General features: G+C 42.8%; 1 protein-coding gene across 4 annotated transcripts in view; it reads right to left on the bottom strand.

The window, feature by feature from the left end:
- LOC142766947 (uncharacterized) overlaps nucleotides 1-18,611 on the bottom strand; it is a 94,182-nt gene that overhangs the window by 11,755 nt on the left and 63,816 nt on the right. For all 4 annotated transcript variants that reach the window (XM_075868145.1, XM_075868144.1, XM_075868147.1 and 1 more), the window contains 5 exons: nucleotides 14,838-14,935; nucleotides 11,487-11,638; nucleotides 5,864-5,890; nucleotides 2,921-2,947; nucleotides 1,079-1,149 (listed from right to left, as the gene is read on the bottom strand). In XM_075868145.1, coding sequence (XP_075724260.1) covers nucleotides 1,079-1,149; nucleotides 2,921-2,947; nucleotides 5,864-5,890; nucleotides 11,487-11,638; nucleotides 14,838-14,935 — 375 coding nt within the window. The remainder of the gene's footprint in view (nucleotides 1-1,078; nucleotides 1,150-2,920; nucleotides 2,948-5,863; nucleotides 5,891-11,486; nucleotides 11,639-14,837; nucleotides 14,936-18,611) is intronic.

Raw genomic sequence — 18,611 nt, 5'->3', positions numbered from 1 at the left:
AGGCTTGAAGCACATTGCAAAAAGGCCCATCGTGGTGGATACATTCTCCACCATAGATCAAGAATGTGCCTTCCATCAAACCATCTGCGACATCGCCATAGAAAAATTTCCAAAAGCCTCAAAAGCACCCCTTGTACTCGGCAGAAACACAGGCAGCGCCCAATCAACCTCGATCAACGCGCACGCAAGCTGCCTGCACGACCTGTGCCACGACGAAGAATTCGATGCCTACGATATCTGAACTGTCCATTCTGCAAGGTGTTCGAACCTCGTTTGTTCTTCACAAGAATTCGGGCTGCGATTTTCGGTATCTCCACGTCCAAAGCATTCTTGTGTTATCCAGGACGCAACCATCAGCCTCGCCCACCAGAACTCCTGCGTTAACCGGACTGCTGCACTCTTTCCTGAAGTTTTGCGAGTTTACGGAACACCACGGGGCCATGAAACCAATTGTGCATTTTGACATTTGTGACTTCTCAACCTCTCCTTGTGTACTTTTCCTTGTTCGTAATCCATGCCTTCTTTCGGGGGGAGGGGGAATCGTGTGACGTATGAAGTGATGATTGGTAGAAGCCGAGAAGGAAGAAGTGACAGAAATAAACATGGCGTATGAGCCAGGCCACGTCGCCCATTCATCGTAGCGTCACACACACACACACACACACACACACATATATATATATATATATATATATATATATATATATATATATATATATATATATATATATATACATATATATATAACAACGAGAATCTTCCCGCTTTGGCCTAGAACGGGGATGCGAAGTCTACAAGGTTATCTTTAGCCCCGAATGTAGATGTTAGGAGATGTGACGTGAGTCATGCTACGTGATCTCTAGATATGTGACCAGTTCTTGTGTGGTATACAGAATTTCCGGCTAGTAATTAAATCACTCAATATAGTCATTCTCTCCTTTCTTGTGAAAACCGGTGGACATGCTTGGGAGTGACTCAGACGATCAATTGGAGGACTTTCTTAGTGCTTGATGATTCGTGATGGAGCTAATCGAGAATATGATTACATATATACAGTTAATTATAGGTCGACACGTACGGTGATCAGGATCTTTGAGGACAATTTTTGTGCCACCGTCATTTACCACTTCAAAGTAACTTTCGTCTGTTCTGTAAAAAAGAAAATGAAAGAAGTGAGGGTAATAAAAGTACAGACACTTAAAGTATGCACCACAGAAAACTGAAAATTAAAATTGGTTTCACAAGCAGGTCGAATAAATAAAATTCAGTATTATAGCTTTTTGAAACAGCAATGCTTTTCACAAGAGTAGCGTCTGAGCATTTCCTAATTCAAGCCTTGCACATTCTGCAATCATTACTATCTACAACTGACGAAGCAAACACAGACGATCATCAACATTTTAGATACCCACCATTCACTGGCCTCAAATTAAGCCCCAAATACTCTGTTTAATAATTAGCTTCCGAGACAGGTTATATAGGTCATTCATCTTATGGGTATCGGTTTATGACGAAGCGTCCGGCGAGTAATTTTCTTTGGCGTATTTCTTTAATTTCTACAAGGCGCATCAATGTGTCTTTGTGAGCGCTGTACTGTGGGTATCACGCACTTACCAGAAACGCAGAATACAAAGACCTCTTGGGGTGACTAAACTGGCTGAAGTGGGGCCTCACGTAGCCGCAGTAGCCACGTTAGAGCAAATACATATGTATTATCGAAACAAAGTGAATTTTTTGGCGCCATGACGCAAATATGATATCCCAACCGTGCTCAAGTTGTAGGGTGTGCTGTTCACAAATTTGTCTAATTCACTTACCACAATATGAAAAAACTCACTCTCATATTCTCAGCAAAAACGAAGCAATGTGCAGTTAGTGATAAGTTTCTGTAAATACCTGTAATTTTATTGAATGAATAAAACCTGAAATCTGTCATGTTTGCTTTTGACATACAAAGAAAGCCCTTATAGGCTCCAAAAGTGCATGGAACCGAGTTTCCCTACATTAACTACCACGAAATAAAACATATAGTTTTCACGCCGGTAATAGAACGCGGCATGTGTTAAGACCCATGAAACAAGGTATAGTACCTTCGAAGAACTGGTTGCCTGCAGTCATAGAGACCACACTGAGTTTGAGTCAAGACATATTGACTATGCAGAAGCCCAAATGCGTCTAACGATCACACGTCCAGCTGTTTTTGGGATCAAGTTTACACAACTATAGATAAAATTGCTGCTTACGAAAACGCCACACCACCGATGAAAGGTATATTTTAGTTTTGTTATCTTATTCCTTCGGGGTTAAGCAACGCTTCATTACAGCTTTCTGTGTTATAGCTATATAAGGGTTTTGTTGATTGAACTCCATTACGATATAACGCACAATCTCGAGTAACATATTTTACAAGATGCCAGTGTCAGAGGTGTACAAATATAGTGTTGATTGTTTTGATGTAAACTTGTACAGCTATCACTGCAGCCACGAAAATTCTCTGTTTGGAAAGCAGTTTCAAGGCTCAACTTGGCTCTCTGGTATAATAACTGTATGTCCCAGCCGTTTTTTTTTTAAATTTATCTAAACTTTCATTCACCTGTCTCGTGTAAATGCGTACCCTGGCCAAGACTATACTTCTTTGTGCTACGTGTACAAGACAGAGGGTTTTAAGACGTGACAAAATTTCTTGGTTATTTATGTCATGATAAGACTGTTATATTCATCAAAACCTCTTACCATGTCATACCATTTTGTGCATGCAACAAGTCAAAGAGGTCATATTAAAAAAACCCCAAATGGCGACAGCAACGTTAATATAAACATACATTAACAGATAGCTACGTCGAAACACCCGAAGTGCTTTTGTTTCGCAGAGAAACTGTTCCAATGGGAAATGTAAAAGTAATACATTTTCGTGACTTACACTTTTATTAGAGTCTTTCGGCCAATTCTGTAATGAAGCACCATTTGGATATTACAAATAAATTGGTAAGCAAGTTAAGGTATATAGGCTAGAACAATGTTGAATATTTTTTTTCAAACAAATTATAGATTCGAAACCGCCGAGGTCACTACATTGCAATAATTTTATTGCTCATAAGCTTTATCTGGAACAGGTGCGTTTACAGTATACATAAATTTTGACAGATTTAACACACACTCACCGCAGATGTATATTTCACTGCAAAATATTTTGTTAAATAAAATATAGGCATAATGATAGAACCTGTATCGAGAAATGTCATCTAGAAAAAGTTCTTTTTCACGACGCTGCGAATATGGCAGGAAAACAAGCTTGCAATATGAGTTGTGGACCCGCGTGGAAAGCTAATGAGTATAGCATACATTTGCATGAACGACGCTAAGGTGGCGGAAGAGACTGCGATGGCCTTGGCCATATGTGTGTCCAATGTTTCCACGACTAACACTTTGTTCGTAGGAACATTGTGTTCAATGTGCCCACGACTAACATAATTTTTCACAACTCTGCAAACAATGATAATAGACAAGATCACATTCCCTGATTTCCGGCTCACGTGTCGAAGGAGACTTCAATATCGCGGGGAGTAATCCGAATGAGTAATGTGGTATTACTCTTTAGCTCAAGGTTTCATGCCCTAGGCTTGTTAAAGAGCCTCAACTCCTCTCCTGGACTGTGCTTCAACATTACCACTATCCACAATCCAGGAGATTACATCTAATTACTTAATATGCAGGATGACCTTCGCTTCCTGTACTTCAAATATGAACAGGGCACAGTCGGTCATGTTCAGGTTACTTCAGACGCGAACGTGTTCCAACCCGAGTGCAGAGTATTGACCATAACTTGCCGCAGTCTTTCTCTAAATGCGAGCACAAGTCCTGTTCTCTGTATTATATCTTCTGGCCGTTGCCATTGAACGTGCGCTCTGGTCCACACAATCAGATGAAGTGGAAAAAAGCTCTTCAGAGTTCTGATACTACACTTCAACGACAAGATGCCCACCGAACCCGGGCTGTTGCTTAGGGTCCCGGAAGTTCTGCCGATACAGAACCTCTCGGTTTGGAAAAAAGCTCTTCAGAGTTCTGATATCACACTTCAACGACAAGATGCCCACCGAGCCCGGGCTGTTGCTTAGGGTCCCGAAAGTTCTGCTGAGGCAGAACCTCCCGGTTCTGTCTTGGCTGGCGACATAGACTTGATAGGCCTCCCTTCATCATTTTCCTCAGGGCTATTCACTAAAGGTGTTGTCATGTCACGTCACTACTTGAGATTCCATAAACAACATAGTACCCTTAGCCCTTGATAGAAGTAGTACACCAATATATATTCATATTGCAAACATCTTGGCTAATTTTGGTTAAAATGTCGTAAAAGCCAGTTTATTCAGGATTCATCATTACCGAAATATATGAAGTATCAACAAAACAACCACGAAACGTCCACAGACAATCCTTTTCCTCAAGAAAGAGTAAGTTGTACACCTGTTTTGCAAAGAGCTGTTTAAAAGCGATAATCTCGTCATCATGCAGCCTTTGTGGTATGTAACCATCTTTATTTCTATCTCCGCCACCACTGTGCGAATGTGACGACAGATTTTCCCCCGGGAAATAAAAAAAATTGTAACGGATGATGCCTCAGACACCAGAACACCATTCAGGTTGGCTGCCGTATCTTTTCGAACACCCTCGGCCAAATAGGCTTGGAGCGGTGGTAAACCTGAAGAGGCATCAAGTGTCCTCGCTTTGTTGTTTCTAACGTACGGTTTGTGAAGGTGACCTCAGCGGTACGGAATGTGCCGTTCAGTTTTGGTTGCATATAAACTTGTTTTCCGCTTTTGGCGCCTTTACATTAAGGCTCTTCGCGCTCATCACAATCCCACGAACATCCAAATGAACTGGGTTGGCTGCCAGTTGGGATCAAATATCTACTTGTTTCATTTAAATAAGCAACATTTAGGCTAGCGCTCTGTGGAGAACACGTTCAGATTATTCTACTTTCTAAAGTAACAAGCACCCGCAATCAAAAGGTTTTACTGTAAAGCTACGAAATATTTCTTCAGCTACAGATTCTGTTGTATTTGGCGTAAGAACTGAGTACCCAAACATTTTTACATATAACGCTACCGCAAGGTGATTTCTTTTGGCAAAGGAGGGTTTCGCCAAAACTTTTACTCTATCGATATTGTTTGTTCAAAAATTTTCATGACTCTAAGAGTACAGATTCATCTATACTTTAGCTTGAATGTAAACATTCGACAGAAGTCTGTCTGGTAGAGTATGAAACTGGGGGATTATATAGGCTCCAACGAAAAGTTTTTAAGAAACCCGACGTTTTGGAACTGACTTGGTTCCTTCTTCAGGGGTGACTGCGTAGGCTACGTAGCAGCAGCGTTATATCCTCTTCCATATTTCAGCTTTGATAGCATCTCTGAAGCAATGGTTTTAGTGCGGAAGTGCTCCGATTTGTCAGGCAGTGAAAAACGCCTATTGTAAGTATAGTGTTATTTAGGTAAAACAAATGGCTAGTACATGTATTTTCAGCGTGGTATATAAGCCTCGCAAACTTTCCTAACGCAGTTCTCCCAAGGAACCTTATCGCTTTTCTCACGGAGTAATGTAAATTTTCTAAACAACTCAATAATCTTTTATTTATTATACATGTGCAGCGTTGGTAAATTATTTGCAATACCAAGGACCCCATTGGTGGCTGGCTCTACCTCAAAAAAAAAAATGATAAAGAATTAGGGTTCTGCATTTCGAGCAGAAATTTCACACACTATACTTGTCAGTAAATATTTATTTGTATAAAATTATTATTCATAATTATGCCGTGCAAGAACAACGTGTACAAGTTACCAAGAAGTAAGCGACTAAAGATACATACGTGAACGCTGTTGTTGGCGGAGCGGCACTGAAATGAATAAAACATTAATATTAAGCATTAAACATCAAACAATAATAAACAACAAATAATAAACTCTTAAATATAACATGCCGGAAAAGTTCATGTAGCATACTGAGAAAAAAGGAGCCGTAACGTGAGTAAGAAACATTGCATGCATCCGTGTCTACAGTTGCTACTAGCGATGGCCTCACTTAGTAACGTTTATCGTTGAGAATATTTCTGTGAAAAGTCATGTGACAAACTGATGTCGCCACAGGTAGAAAACGCTGCGGATGCAATTCGCAGGTGGAGTTTTGCATAGATCGGAAACCGGAATATTTTTCAAGCGTGAGGCGCATGTTGGCTCATGTCCTAACTTCAGTCTGCTTCATCGTTCTTTCCGACTCTCAGCAAGAAGTACAAATCAGAGCCAGAATGTATGCGTATATCACGCGAGCGATGAAGAACCTGCGACTATATTTGAGAATGTAAGATCATAAAATTAGTCGTAAGCAGAAAGAAAGAATACGGATACGCCAACTCCACAAAACAAACAAAACATTGTCAGAGCAGGTAACGTCAAATTCTGCTCACTTATTTATTATTTTCCCAGTGGTTACAATATTTATCCTGTTTGCACCGCCCTTTCGTTTAAAATAATTATTGTTTTCACACATTTTTTTCCTACAATCTAAAATTTTGTTAGTGCCACTGCAGCAGAGTCAACCGAGGCTTCACTGGCGTATGATATACCACACAATACACCACCCATTTCTAATGAATGGGAGTACAGTGGAGTCAATTTTGCTGGGGTAATAGATTTCAATTTCTAGGCACCACCTCACATAAGTGCAAAGCTAGGCAGCGCCTGTCTTATAAGGGTGGCTCCACTGTGGGGAATGCTCATTGTTATGAGGCACTGCCCGAATCACCTAACGACATGACTAGGGCAGTATAGTGGGGTTTAGACTTGAGCAGCAAATGTGTATACGGATTGGCAGACCCGTGATTTCTGCAATCGGTGTGCATCAGGGAGAGAAACAGAACTTGACTAGGATTCTTGCGAAATCGAAATGGCTTATCAGGTCGGTTCGGTGGCTTCGCGCACGTCGCAGCCGGGAGTCGAAGTTTAGCGGAGAAAGCTTCGGCCATATGGGAACAACTGCTTGGAAGTATATTCTACGAAAATAGAGCAAACCATGGACTGGTCCACTAAAACTAAAAATGAAATGCACAGACAAGGATATATCTGCTCAGGAATTAGAGCAAATCGAAATACTGTCGCCCGTGTCACTAAAATGAGGGCACGGGTCACCAAAAGATTTCTGGATGTGCGGCGAAAGTAATTAGGAAATACTCTAACTTACGATTGGCATTATCCCAGTCACAAAAAACAAGGCTGCGCACTTCAGCTTCATTCTTTGAGCGTATGCACGGATTACGTGCACAAAGATCTTTTTTTATATATCAGGTTATATTCGATCCTATACCACTGAACTCGTCTGTCACACCGCCCCGCCGCGGTGGTCTAGGGGCTAAGGTACTCGGCTGCTGATCCGAAGGTCGCGGGATCGAATCCCGGCTGCGGCGGCTGCATTTCAGATGGAGGCGGAAATGTTGTAGGCCCGTGTGCTCAGATTTGGGTGCACGGTAAAGAACCTCAGGTAGTCGAAAATTCCTGGAGCCCTCCACTACGGCGTCTCTGATAATCATATGGTGGTTTTGGGACGTTAAACCCCATATATCAATCAATCAATCAATCAATCAATCAATCAATCAATCGTCTGTCACACCGTTTAGTATGACAGTAATTGCACTCATCGCATTCAGAATTCCTTTCAGACACGCAAAATAAAAGTACACGGCTTTGGTTACGTGATGCAAGGCCAAAGCACCGCGAAGTTGGCTCATCTCACAATTTGCTGCAGCATGCCATCGTAAAACTGCGGCACCGTTCGTCAAAGAAGTAACTCGAGCCAAGACATACATTCGTATGTCACTGAGCTTTGCAGAATCGGGGGAAAGCTGTTGTAGCACAAACACGCCTTGTCCCCGTTTCTCGATGAACCCGACCGAAATAGGCGTACATAGAGAGAATGAAATGAGGGAAACGGATAGAGGTTAATCAGAAATTGGAGCATTCAGTTTGCCGCCCTACACTAAAGAAAAGGGAATGGGAAAGAAGGAAGGGGAAAGAAAGGGAAGAGCAAAATAAAATCATGAAAGAGAAAAGAAAAAAAAATGGCCTGAATTCACATGTTACACTTCAGAAACGTCTAAAGACGATAGTCTTGCATCTGGAGAGAGTGAACGAAACGTTTATTTGATGTTCTGCGCAAGAAAATTGGTGAATGGTATTCTAAAGGCGCTGAGTTAGAGTGCCTAGAGCGTGTAACAGAGGCGAACAAGCGCATCTAGACACGTTAGACACGATCGCCATCTGGCAGTTATCTTCAAAAACAAAGGTGTGCGCGACCGCGGAGAAAGATGCGTGCCAGTCACGGATGTGATAAGGTGCAGAAAGGAAAGCGACGGGCGGGTGCCACCACCGTGTCGTCGTAGCATAGCGTTGGAAACACCTTCTTGAGCAACGCGGTGCACTGTCAGCGCAACGCGTTGAACGCTATATTCCTTAGGGTTACTTGTCTGTGTCTCTTGTAATATAAAGGCAGACATACAAAACATGGACATGCTGGTATGGCTCCTCAGATATGCGCAATATTTGCGTTTTTAATTGAAAATCGCACAACTGTGAACGGTAAACATTGAGCAATATTGGTGGGCGCTGCGGATGGGGTTGGCCGCTTGGTGCCGTTTGAGGTATTGTTAGGGCGAACAAACATACTAATGTACAGACAGACATACAGACAGACAGACCAAAATTTTTCGGTCGAAAGTTCCAAGAAAGACTATCACCTTTAAAAAAGAGCTGGGGTGCTATAGACCCTTTTCAAAAAAGGGCGCCCCTAGTGCCGCAGACGCGAACCACAGTCTGCCGCCATTGCGAGGGCACCGCAGTAGGTGACGCGGGCTGTGTGTCTCAGCAACACTGATGCGCGTTTCTTGCAGCGCACACAGACACCTCTTTCGTTCTTGCAGGACGCGGACAGTGTCGGGAGGGCGCGCCGATGAGAGTGTCTTGCAGGCCGGATCCATGCATTGCCAATCATAACAAGCCAAACTGCTCGTCCAACCCGTTGAATGTAGAAAATATTGCTCATTTAGCAGCGGAAGCTTCTCAGAAAGCTTATCGGAGAGTACTAGGAGCTTGTTCAAGCTAGAAAGTGGTGTGATTGCAGCGAATGATACGGAGGACACGCTGCCAACGCACACATCACAGTACTCACGCATTTTATGGCTCTCTTTAAATGCCCTCGTGATAGCGCTAGCTATTCCACGCTCCTTTGCGAAGCGAAACTGATGAAAAGCTCACCATCAGGTGACGTATTTATGAAAAGGGACTATAGCGTATTCAATAGGCCACTACCACGCAAAAAGTTCAAGAGGCCTTCACTGATTTTCTGTGCTAAGGCAGATATTGTCGCCTTTCAAGCACTGGGTGTTCTGACACAGGTCTGTCGTAAAGGCGAGCTAACGCAGCAGCTCACTGCCGTCTTTACACGCTGTAACGTGGGCAAAGACGGCAGTGAAAAATGTGCTCTATCGTTTCATCACCGGCGCAATGGCCGCAAGCAGCATTGTCTTCACTGCCAATTCGGAAAGTGAAAACTTTGGTAAGAGTGACACCAAGCCAAAGTTGGCAAAGCACTGTTGTGTCAAGTCGAGAGAGTCCGGACGGAGGCCAAAGTCAACGATACGTGCCCGGCCTATGCAGTCGCGTGTGCCGTAAGCACTTAGTGTTCCACAGGGATCTTACTTCTTCATTAGCGATTTTTTGAATTTTCGTTAAAGCATCAGTCTTTGAAACTGGGATAGATTCTTTTTCACGATCTTCGTGTGCTGATCGAGCAGCTGCATCGATATGTTCGTTGCCTAATTTGCTGCAGTGACTTAGAAGCCACTGAAACGGGGTTTCATGTCCTTTGTCGAAAAGGACACGAAATGTACTTCGTCCAAAAGGAGGGGGTGAAGCTGCTCTATAATTCCCAGCAGTAGTTGTTCTTGGGGTCCTAGGCGTAATGTGAATACCAAACACTATAGTTCTGTCTTATAGTCCGTGAACACGCTCCATTTTTCAGCCTGTAGATTGGGCTAATCTACAGGATGACAAATGCCTAAGTGTGCACAAATAATCGCCACTCTGTCCGAAGGCAGCGCTCCAGTGGTGGTCACTATACATAGCACCAAACAGCATGAAGGAAAAGCATTAGATTAAGCACACTCAAGCCAAACTCATTTGCTATCATTTCCTAAAGTAAAGAACTCTTGAAATATTTGGGGAAGGCTACTTTCGAAGTGTTGCATTAAAAAGTCGGCCTGGCTAATGGTGACATGTAAAGTTGTCAAATTGCTCAGAAAAAGTGATGTGTAGCTAGTTTTTTATCGCGAATTTTTTATCAGTCTCCTGAATACCCGACGAGGGCTTCAAAGATGTTGGTTCCAATAGAAAACAGTTTTCGGGAGAAGGCCATAGCGAAAAGTAGGAAGGCCACAGCGAAAAATAGATCCTTATGCTTACGCACATTAGTATAGCTCTCGAAGCAGATTTGCGATCTGTGAGTTCTTGTGCTCACCTATATATGCACCTAGTGAAATGACACTAAGATCCAGAAGCGGCATTTTCGTAAGGCAGGAGCTGAGACGTGTAGTGTGTCACGTTTTAGTTTCCAACTATGCTGGCAACTGGCGTAAATGCCTCGTTGAGAGATGAAGCCGTAGCCTTTCAGTGTAAGTTGAGATACAGCTGTCTCCTTTGTCCCTCAAAAGAGCGGTTCCTATCAGTATTAATTCACAGAATAACATTCTCAGTAACTCACCGTGTGGTAAACACACATTGAAAGAGGAAAGGCTGAATTCCCTGTAGAACACAGCATTAATCAGTCATGACCCGGCTGCTATTTCAGTACATCTCCAGCTTTCCAATAACGCAGTCACAGTCACTCGTCACGTTACATCCGAAGCAGCGCAAAAAAGTAAAACTATAAAGTACACCCAGCAGAACCATTGCCCTGGCGTTTGCACAGGTTGTATACTGGATGCAACTAAAGTAAGCCCGTTTAGCAGAGGTTGTAAGTCAGGGCTTTCGGTCTGTTCGGAAGTTATAGTCAAATATATTGCTTTTTCGCCCTGCATTTCTCTTTTTGTCCAAGTCCCGCCACGAGATCCACTCCTGTGACGTGTCAGTGGTTGGGGTCTTGTAATTACACCCAAAAAAGAGGGGACAAGTGCGAAGACTGCTTCCGGAGAGACGTTGCATTTGAGCTCGCTTTTGACACAGCCACGGTGAACCATGCGATCAGGTGCAGGGGTAACCGGATCTTTACTCGCGCTTGGTCAGAGTGTTTCAACCCAGACGGCGCGTCAGCTGTGCCCTTTCTGTCTACATTTCAGGACAAGTGACTGTCTGACAAAGAACTCTTTTGAATAACGTGCGCTCTACATTGTTATGTCGCGAGAATTAAAGGTTGCGCAAAATTTTTAAATGATTACAGTAAATACTCACATTATCGTGGCATCTCTGTAGCACTCAATGGTTCGATCAGCCCCATTGATGAATTTGGCCTGCAGTACTGACTTCACGCAGACGCAGTCAAAGGACATATATGTTTCAAGCGTAACGCTTATCAATTCCATCTTGTCTAGGTTTTCAATGAGCTGCATATAAACCACAAGAAAATAGTATCTGAATGTTCAGGTGTGAACCCCGAAACTGAGAGAAACTAAGAGATTTGTGCAGAAGCGTGGATATATAAACCAAAATATTCGTGACGCTTTGATCAATTATTGTCTGCTCTACATGCATCCGAGGAAAACCGGTCGATGTCTTCACAGCGGCTATGCGCGCAGAGACATTTTGCTATATTCAGAGCAGACTTGTGGTCCTCGGAGTATAACAACACAAATAGGGGCCTCATTTTTTTACTGATAGCGAAAGGGTGCTCCAAAATAAAACCATCATCACTAAACAAAAATGAATTTCATCACACAACATAGTGAATCATGCATAATGGAGGCCACATCTGCAGCGTAAATTTTTATTAGACGTCTACGATGCAACGACATGCAAAATAATACTGGCAGCCATTGTAGCTCCTTACAGTGTCATGCGGGCAGACTGGTGATCGTGTATATGATCACTAACATTTTTCAGAAAATTATTCAGATACAGAACAGGGGACAGATAATGGGGACGAATAAATACAGCTAACAGCGTTAAACTATAATTATGTGCTTGTTACAAGTGCTTTGTTGTGCGCTCGTGCCACGCGTAATTTTTAACAAACGCGCAATCGATCACTTCTTTTCATCTCTTGTTGCATGTAGGCTGACTCACCTAAAAATAACACACTAATGGTCCTATCAAGTCGTTTTTAGTGTTGCTATCAGCCTTATCTTAGTTCTTATTAGTACGTGTACTCACACGTATTCCAAAGCAGTATTTTTCATGTGGCAATTCAATATCCTCTGACCACAGGCTAAATTACATAGGGGAGGGGGTATTGCCATAACCTCCGCTAACTCTTCTAAGAAAGTGCTTATAAATATATGTTATCCTTAAACCTCGTATAGGAGAAAGGTCCTTACCAGTTGGCAACCACTCTTACCCCATCTCACAAGATATATATAAAATACATCAAAAAGGGCGTGGATTACTTACTTTATTGGTGCGAAACAGCATTGACACTATCGTCGAACAAGCTAATTCTAGACATATGAACTCACGAGTCCGCTTTTTATAGACCAACAGACTCGAGCCAGGAATATGACCCCGAGTGAGTCTTCGTCAGTAACATTTTGGTCAGCTTGTGTGCGAGCGAGTCCGGCTCTAAAATCTCTTTCTTGAGTCAGTTTTAGTAAGCCGAAAGCGAAAGATATATTTCATGAACGAGTCCTAATAAGTTCCACACTTCTGGCTGTCTATGCTCATGGCAGCCAGAAGTGTGGTTATTTGTATGTCTGTTATTCAAACACCTTGTCTATGTTTTATCACTTTATTTTTTGTCAACAAGTACCCTTGTTTAAGTGGCACTCCTACTGTGAATTTCGTTACTATTCTATAGTGGGAGAAAGGATTTAAGTGCGGCCGAAAAAGATCGTGTGTTAAGGTATGATCTGGCGATTAATCTTTACAAAGACGTGTAAAGCTACTCGAATCTATATACCAATTTCATATTATTTTTATTCACCATGAAGAGTCTCGTTCTAGGAGACAGGCACATAAATTTACCACACGGGCGACCTAGGAAGCGTGTAGGGGACCTTAATTTTTGTTATGTAAGGTGGTGTCATTATTTAGCATTTATAAAATCAAGTTTTTTAAAGTAGTTGTTAATTCAAACTTTTTAAGGGTGTTGACCGTAGCAGCTGAGCTACGATATAAGACTCTTTCGTGTGTACTTGATTGGTTATTTTTATATGTGTGATTCGCAAGGGCATTACGAACACTCTCCATCTAATAATACAGAAATATTGTTATGTGTATCGAGACTTCAAAAGATAAGCGATTTTAAGCTCCAGCGCTCATGGTTACGTCATTCTCACATTCCTACTAATAACATCACTATTGAGCGTGACCACTCTGATCTTTAACTGTTCCAGAAAAATTTTATGTTAGTTGTGATGATTGTTATACTTCCGTACATTCATACACGTACCCTAAATACTGAGTAATTCATATTTTATTTGCCGCTAAGAAAATAAGAAGTCTCAAAGCTAATATGCCCCGCAGAAAAAATGGTTTACTGAACTACATTATTGTGCGTTTTGGATTGTTTTTACGAACTTTAAACTACGAGTCTTTCTGACGCACAATATATACGAATATAATATTTTTTCGGTACATAGTTTGGAAAAAGTTCGTCGGGAACACTTTATGACGCTTTTTTGGCAATGAATGTCACGTAGTGTACTTAAGGTGCGACGCTTCTTGACCTGTGGGTTGTCTGTGCCCGATGTATGTAAGTAGTAGTAGTAGTAGTAGTAGTAGTAGTAGTAGTAGTAGTAGTAGTAGCCACCTATTGTGGAGTTTTTGGAATGTCTGCTGGTTGGAATGTTTGATGTATGGTAAATATATAATGAAAAGTTTTGAGATGGCGGTACTTGGAGTGTCCACTAGATGGACGGCCAAACGGACGCCTGACGGACGAATGCACGGACGAACGGAAGCACAGAGGGACTGATGAACGCTTTGTCGCACACATCATCATTCACTGAGTGGATATGCTGTGATTTTTTTTCAAACAAGGGCTCATTTGCTTAACGTAGTCAGCGTAGGATACGTCACAGATCTAACACCGCAATACTCGTGATCACCTTGTATATTGTTGTCTAGTGAATGTGTCATTCTTTCGTACTAGCAAAATAGCAGTATTTTTACCCTATGACTCTAAGCGTCTCTCATTATCTCCGTCTCATCAGTTGCTGAAGAAAATTCAACCATAATGCAGAAACACTACGTGCAAAGTGTTGTATAACATAAATTGAGTGAATCGCATCGTAACCTTTCGCAGCTGGCCGCTTATCTCAAATTAGGCAACTTGACCAACAAACTACGTTTCTTTAAGCTTAAAAAAAATTTGGAACTTGCTGTATCAGCTATACTATAAATAGACAAAACCTACATCGGCTCAGGTAAAATTCAATACTGTGTTGACCCTTATAAAGCACCTAGAAACGACTGTTAGCGAACGCGTTTCTTTTCAAGCACATGGCCTAGGCTGATGGCCACAATGTAAAGGTCTCTTTTCAGAGTTGCAAACATGCAGCTAACATAAATAAATAGTAAAACCAGTACTAAGCAAATTTCATGATAAGTATTTGCATTGTATCATCTTTATATTTATAACGGCCACACCTTTACAGTCGCTGAGAACTTTTCATCTACAGGGCCCGGCGTAGCCTTGGTAGTTGTCTTCACTTTAGGTTTCACAGCTTTCGACCATGGGTACTTGTCTGAGAAGGTGTGAAAAAGAAAAGTGAAAAAAAATATATTAACATAACAACAGCTAATGTCTATTCAAGCAGTCATAACATTTGAATTGGAGTTTTTAATCAATTTTTTCAAATTCTAGGTAAATATGTAGCATGCAAAGTTTTGTCAGCATGCAAAAAATGCAGCTCAAGAAGCGGATAGAAAGAAGTTGTTCGAATATTGTGTTTTGGATTGAACACTATAGAGGCATTGGTCTATTACAATGCACATTATTTTGTTGCATAGGATTCTTGTCATGAATATATATATATATATATATATATATATATATATATATATATATATATATATATATATCGACAGATATAGCGACGACGTTAGCTGGTGAAGTGCGAGGACTTGAGCATTTCGACGACGGCGCAGTTCTTGCCTCTGGAACTGCGGCGTTCAGTTTTCCCGGTTGGAGGAAGCGGGTCTAGGACGCATTGGGGACAGTGATCGCCTGCGAGGAGATGGGGAGCGGGGAGAGTGAGTTTGAGGCTGGTGTGACCGAGACTCAGGAAAGTTAGTGCATCCATACTGCGGTGAGGGATAGGGAGCAGGTATGTGCATGGGCTGTGGGTCATACGGTAACGGCCGAGTAGCGTCGCGGAGTGGTTGGAAGCGACGGCGACAATATCGTGCCACGTGTCCTGGAGTACCGCAGGCGTAGCAGATCGGGCGATTGTCAGGAGTGCGCCAGGAATTGCTGACTCGTGGTGCGGCCCAAGGTGTCGAAAATGGGGCGGATTGGGGAGTGACTGAAGACATGGGTGGCAAATGCTGCTGGCGGGGTCTGCTACGTACCACCTGGGCATACGTAAGGGGCGCGGCCACGGGCTGCATAGCCGGCGCATGGGCAACAGGCATGGCCACAGGCTGCTGGTGGGCAGCGACGGGAACAGCCTGAGCTACCTCTTCTGCAATAACGTCGCGGAGTGGTGAGGGCAGACGAGAGGACGGCGGCTGCTGCGTGAAGGGAATCAACGACAGTTGCCGAGCTACTTCTTCACGCACAAAGTCTTTAATCTCTTGCAGGGTTGGTGAGTGGTCGGGAACAGAAGTGAGACTGGAGAGTGAGTCGGCGTGTGAGGAAAATGGGCGAGTCAGGGCGCGCTGCTTGCTCAACTCGTCGAAACTTTGACACAAAGTGACAAGTTCCGGAACGGTGGCAGGATTACGGGCAAGGAGCAGCTGATATGCACCGTCATTTATCCCTTTGAGGATGTGTTGAATCTTCTCCGACTCGGGCATGGTGGTGTTGACACGGTTGCAAAGACCAATAATGTCTTCGATGTAGCTGGTGAAAGATTCTGTTGGCTTTTGTGCGCGAGTCCGCAAGCGTTGTTCGGCTCTGGACTTGCGGACTGCGGGTCGGCCAAAAACGTCAGCAAACAAGGTTTTAAAGATGGACCACGTCGTGATGTCGTTTTTGTGGTTGTTATACCACATTTCGGCCACGTCAGTGAGGTAAAAGATGACGTAAGTCAATTTGTCCGCGTCATCCCACTTGTTGTTAGCGCTCACCAGTTCATAGTTTGCGAACCAGTCTTCCACGTCGGTCTCATCAGCTCCGCTAAAGACCTTAGGCTCTCGCAAACGAAGAACGCCGGGGTTGCTGGGGGATGGAGTGGAAGAGCCAGGTTGCGCGTTGCTGGTAGCCATGATGGGAGGTAGCGTTCGGTTGCGCAGCTCCAGGTTCAGGCGACGGCGAATGGCAGCACCCAGGTTTAGGCGACGGGGAATGTCAGCACCTCCACCAATTGAAAAAGGGTTTATTGACGACTGTTGCGACGGTGGTTCTACGAAGAAACACGATCGTGCAAGAGCAACGGTCAAGCAGATGGCGGCGATGATCAGCACGAGCCGAGCGAGCGAAGCCCAGCACCCAGTACCCAAGCGGTGGCGATGTTGCTTGCCAACGACGCTCTTTCTTCTTCACAATATATATATTTATATATATATATATATATATATATATATATATATAGAGAGAGAGAGAGAGAGAGAGAGAGAGAGAAAGAGAGAAGAGACACAATTCAGCGGATGTCCTATTTTTATTTCCAAGGGTTTCGACTGGTGGAGCGGCCACTTCACCAGGCGGAATTAGTGGAAATAAAATTAACACAACCACTAAATTGCCTGTTCTCTTCCCAAATACGTTTAGCTCGTGGGGAAAAACTTGTTCTATATATATATATATATATATATATATATATATAGAAAAATAACTTCGGTTGCCGCAAGGTTATAAATATGAAAGTAGATGCGCTTTCACATAACAACTGTTTATTGTGCCGACGTTTCGACAGGAACCCTGTCTTTTTGAAGGCATAATACTATTTACACATGTTCCGTGCCTTTTTATATCCTGTCGAGACAGGAGGGGAGGGATCAATTGAGAGAGAGAGAGAAAAAAAAAGAGAAAAAAAAGAAGAAACAGCGAAACGGGAGGACAAACATTAAATAAAATATAGAAAATGTAGGAGAAGAAGCAAGACCGACACGGCATAATTAGAAAGGGGCAGCATTTCAACAGAGTAAGGCAGAGGTAGATGAGGAATGTCATCCTTGTCAACAATACCTCCCCCGCACCCACACTTCCCCAAGTGGGCAGGGAGCCGCCGTTTTTGTATTTCACCATTCCCCGTAGTCCGCTGGCGGCTCGTTCCTCTTTGAAGTGCATGACAAGTTAATGGGGAGGGCTTAAGCGCTTTAAGTGCATGCTGGTGGCATCGGGGGAGCGAAAAAGCTGGTGAATGAGGCACCGCCATCGATATTCATTATATGCATTGGCTCCTTGTCAGTGAAGGAACAGAATGTGTGTTAAAAATTAAAGAAGGAGAAGAAACAAAAAACCAGGGGGGGGGGGAGACTGTACGACATCCGAGACAGTCACCACACAGTTGGGGCTCACTGGGAAGACATGCGCGCATGCACGAAAAAGTTAACGAAACCACCTAGCTGTCAGCTCCTTGTCAGTGAAGGAAGAAAATGTGCGTTGCAGCTTAAAGAAGAGAAAAAAAAGCTGCAACGCACATTTTGTTCCTTCATTTTGTTCCCCCCTCCCCCCCCCTGGTTTTTTTTCCTGTGTAACATGTGTAAATAGTATTATGCCTTGAAAAAGACAGGGTTCCTGTCGAAACGTCGGCACAATAAACAGTTGATATGTGAAAGCGCATCTACTTTCATATATATATATATATATATATATATATATATATATATATATATATATATATATATATATATATATATGATCTAACAAACAGTAATGCCAACGAATGTACAGGGGAAGTTATTAAAACCAATGGAATGTAAATAAGAAGAAAGAAAAGTGGATGAAAAAATAACGAACTGTGTGCAGGAATCGAACCTACGACTTTCGAAAAACACGTTCGATGCTCTAACCACTGAGCTACCACAGCGGCCTTCCATCCATCCACTTTTTTTGGGTTTATATGCGAATTTTTAGAAGTAGGAAAGACAGTCAGCGCCCTCTATAAGCCAAATGACGAGTGTGAGAACACTCTTATGCGCATGTTCGGCGTCACGTAGCACGTGAACTTATTATGAGTGGGCAGCTGATTAATTGTCCCTCTTATACAACCTAAACACACCAAGTCTGCCAGTACGAGACCCTCGTTCAATGAAATA

Source organism: Rhipicephalus microplus, chromosome 7 (genome assembly GCF_043290135.1).
Source record: "Rhipicephalus microplus isolate Deutch F79 chromosome 7, USDA_Rmic, whole genome shotgun sequence".
NCBI lineage: Eukaryota > Metazoa > Arthropoda > Arachnida > Ixodida > Ixodidae > Rhipicephalus > Rhipicephalus microplus.
This window is presented reverse-complemented; position numbering and strand designations above follow the sequence as displayed.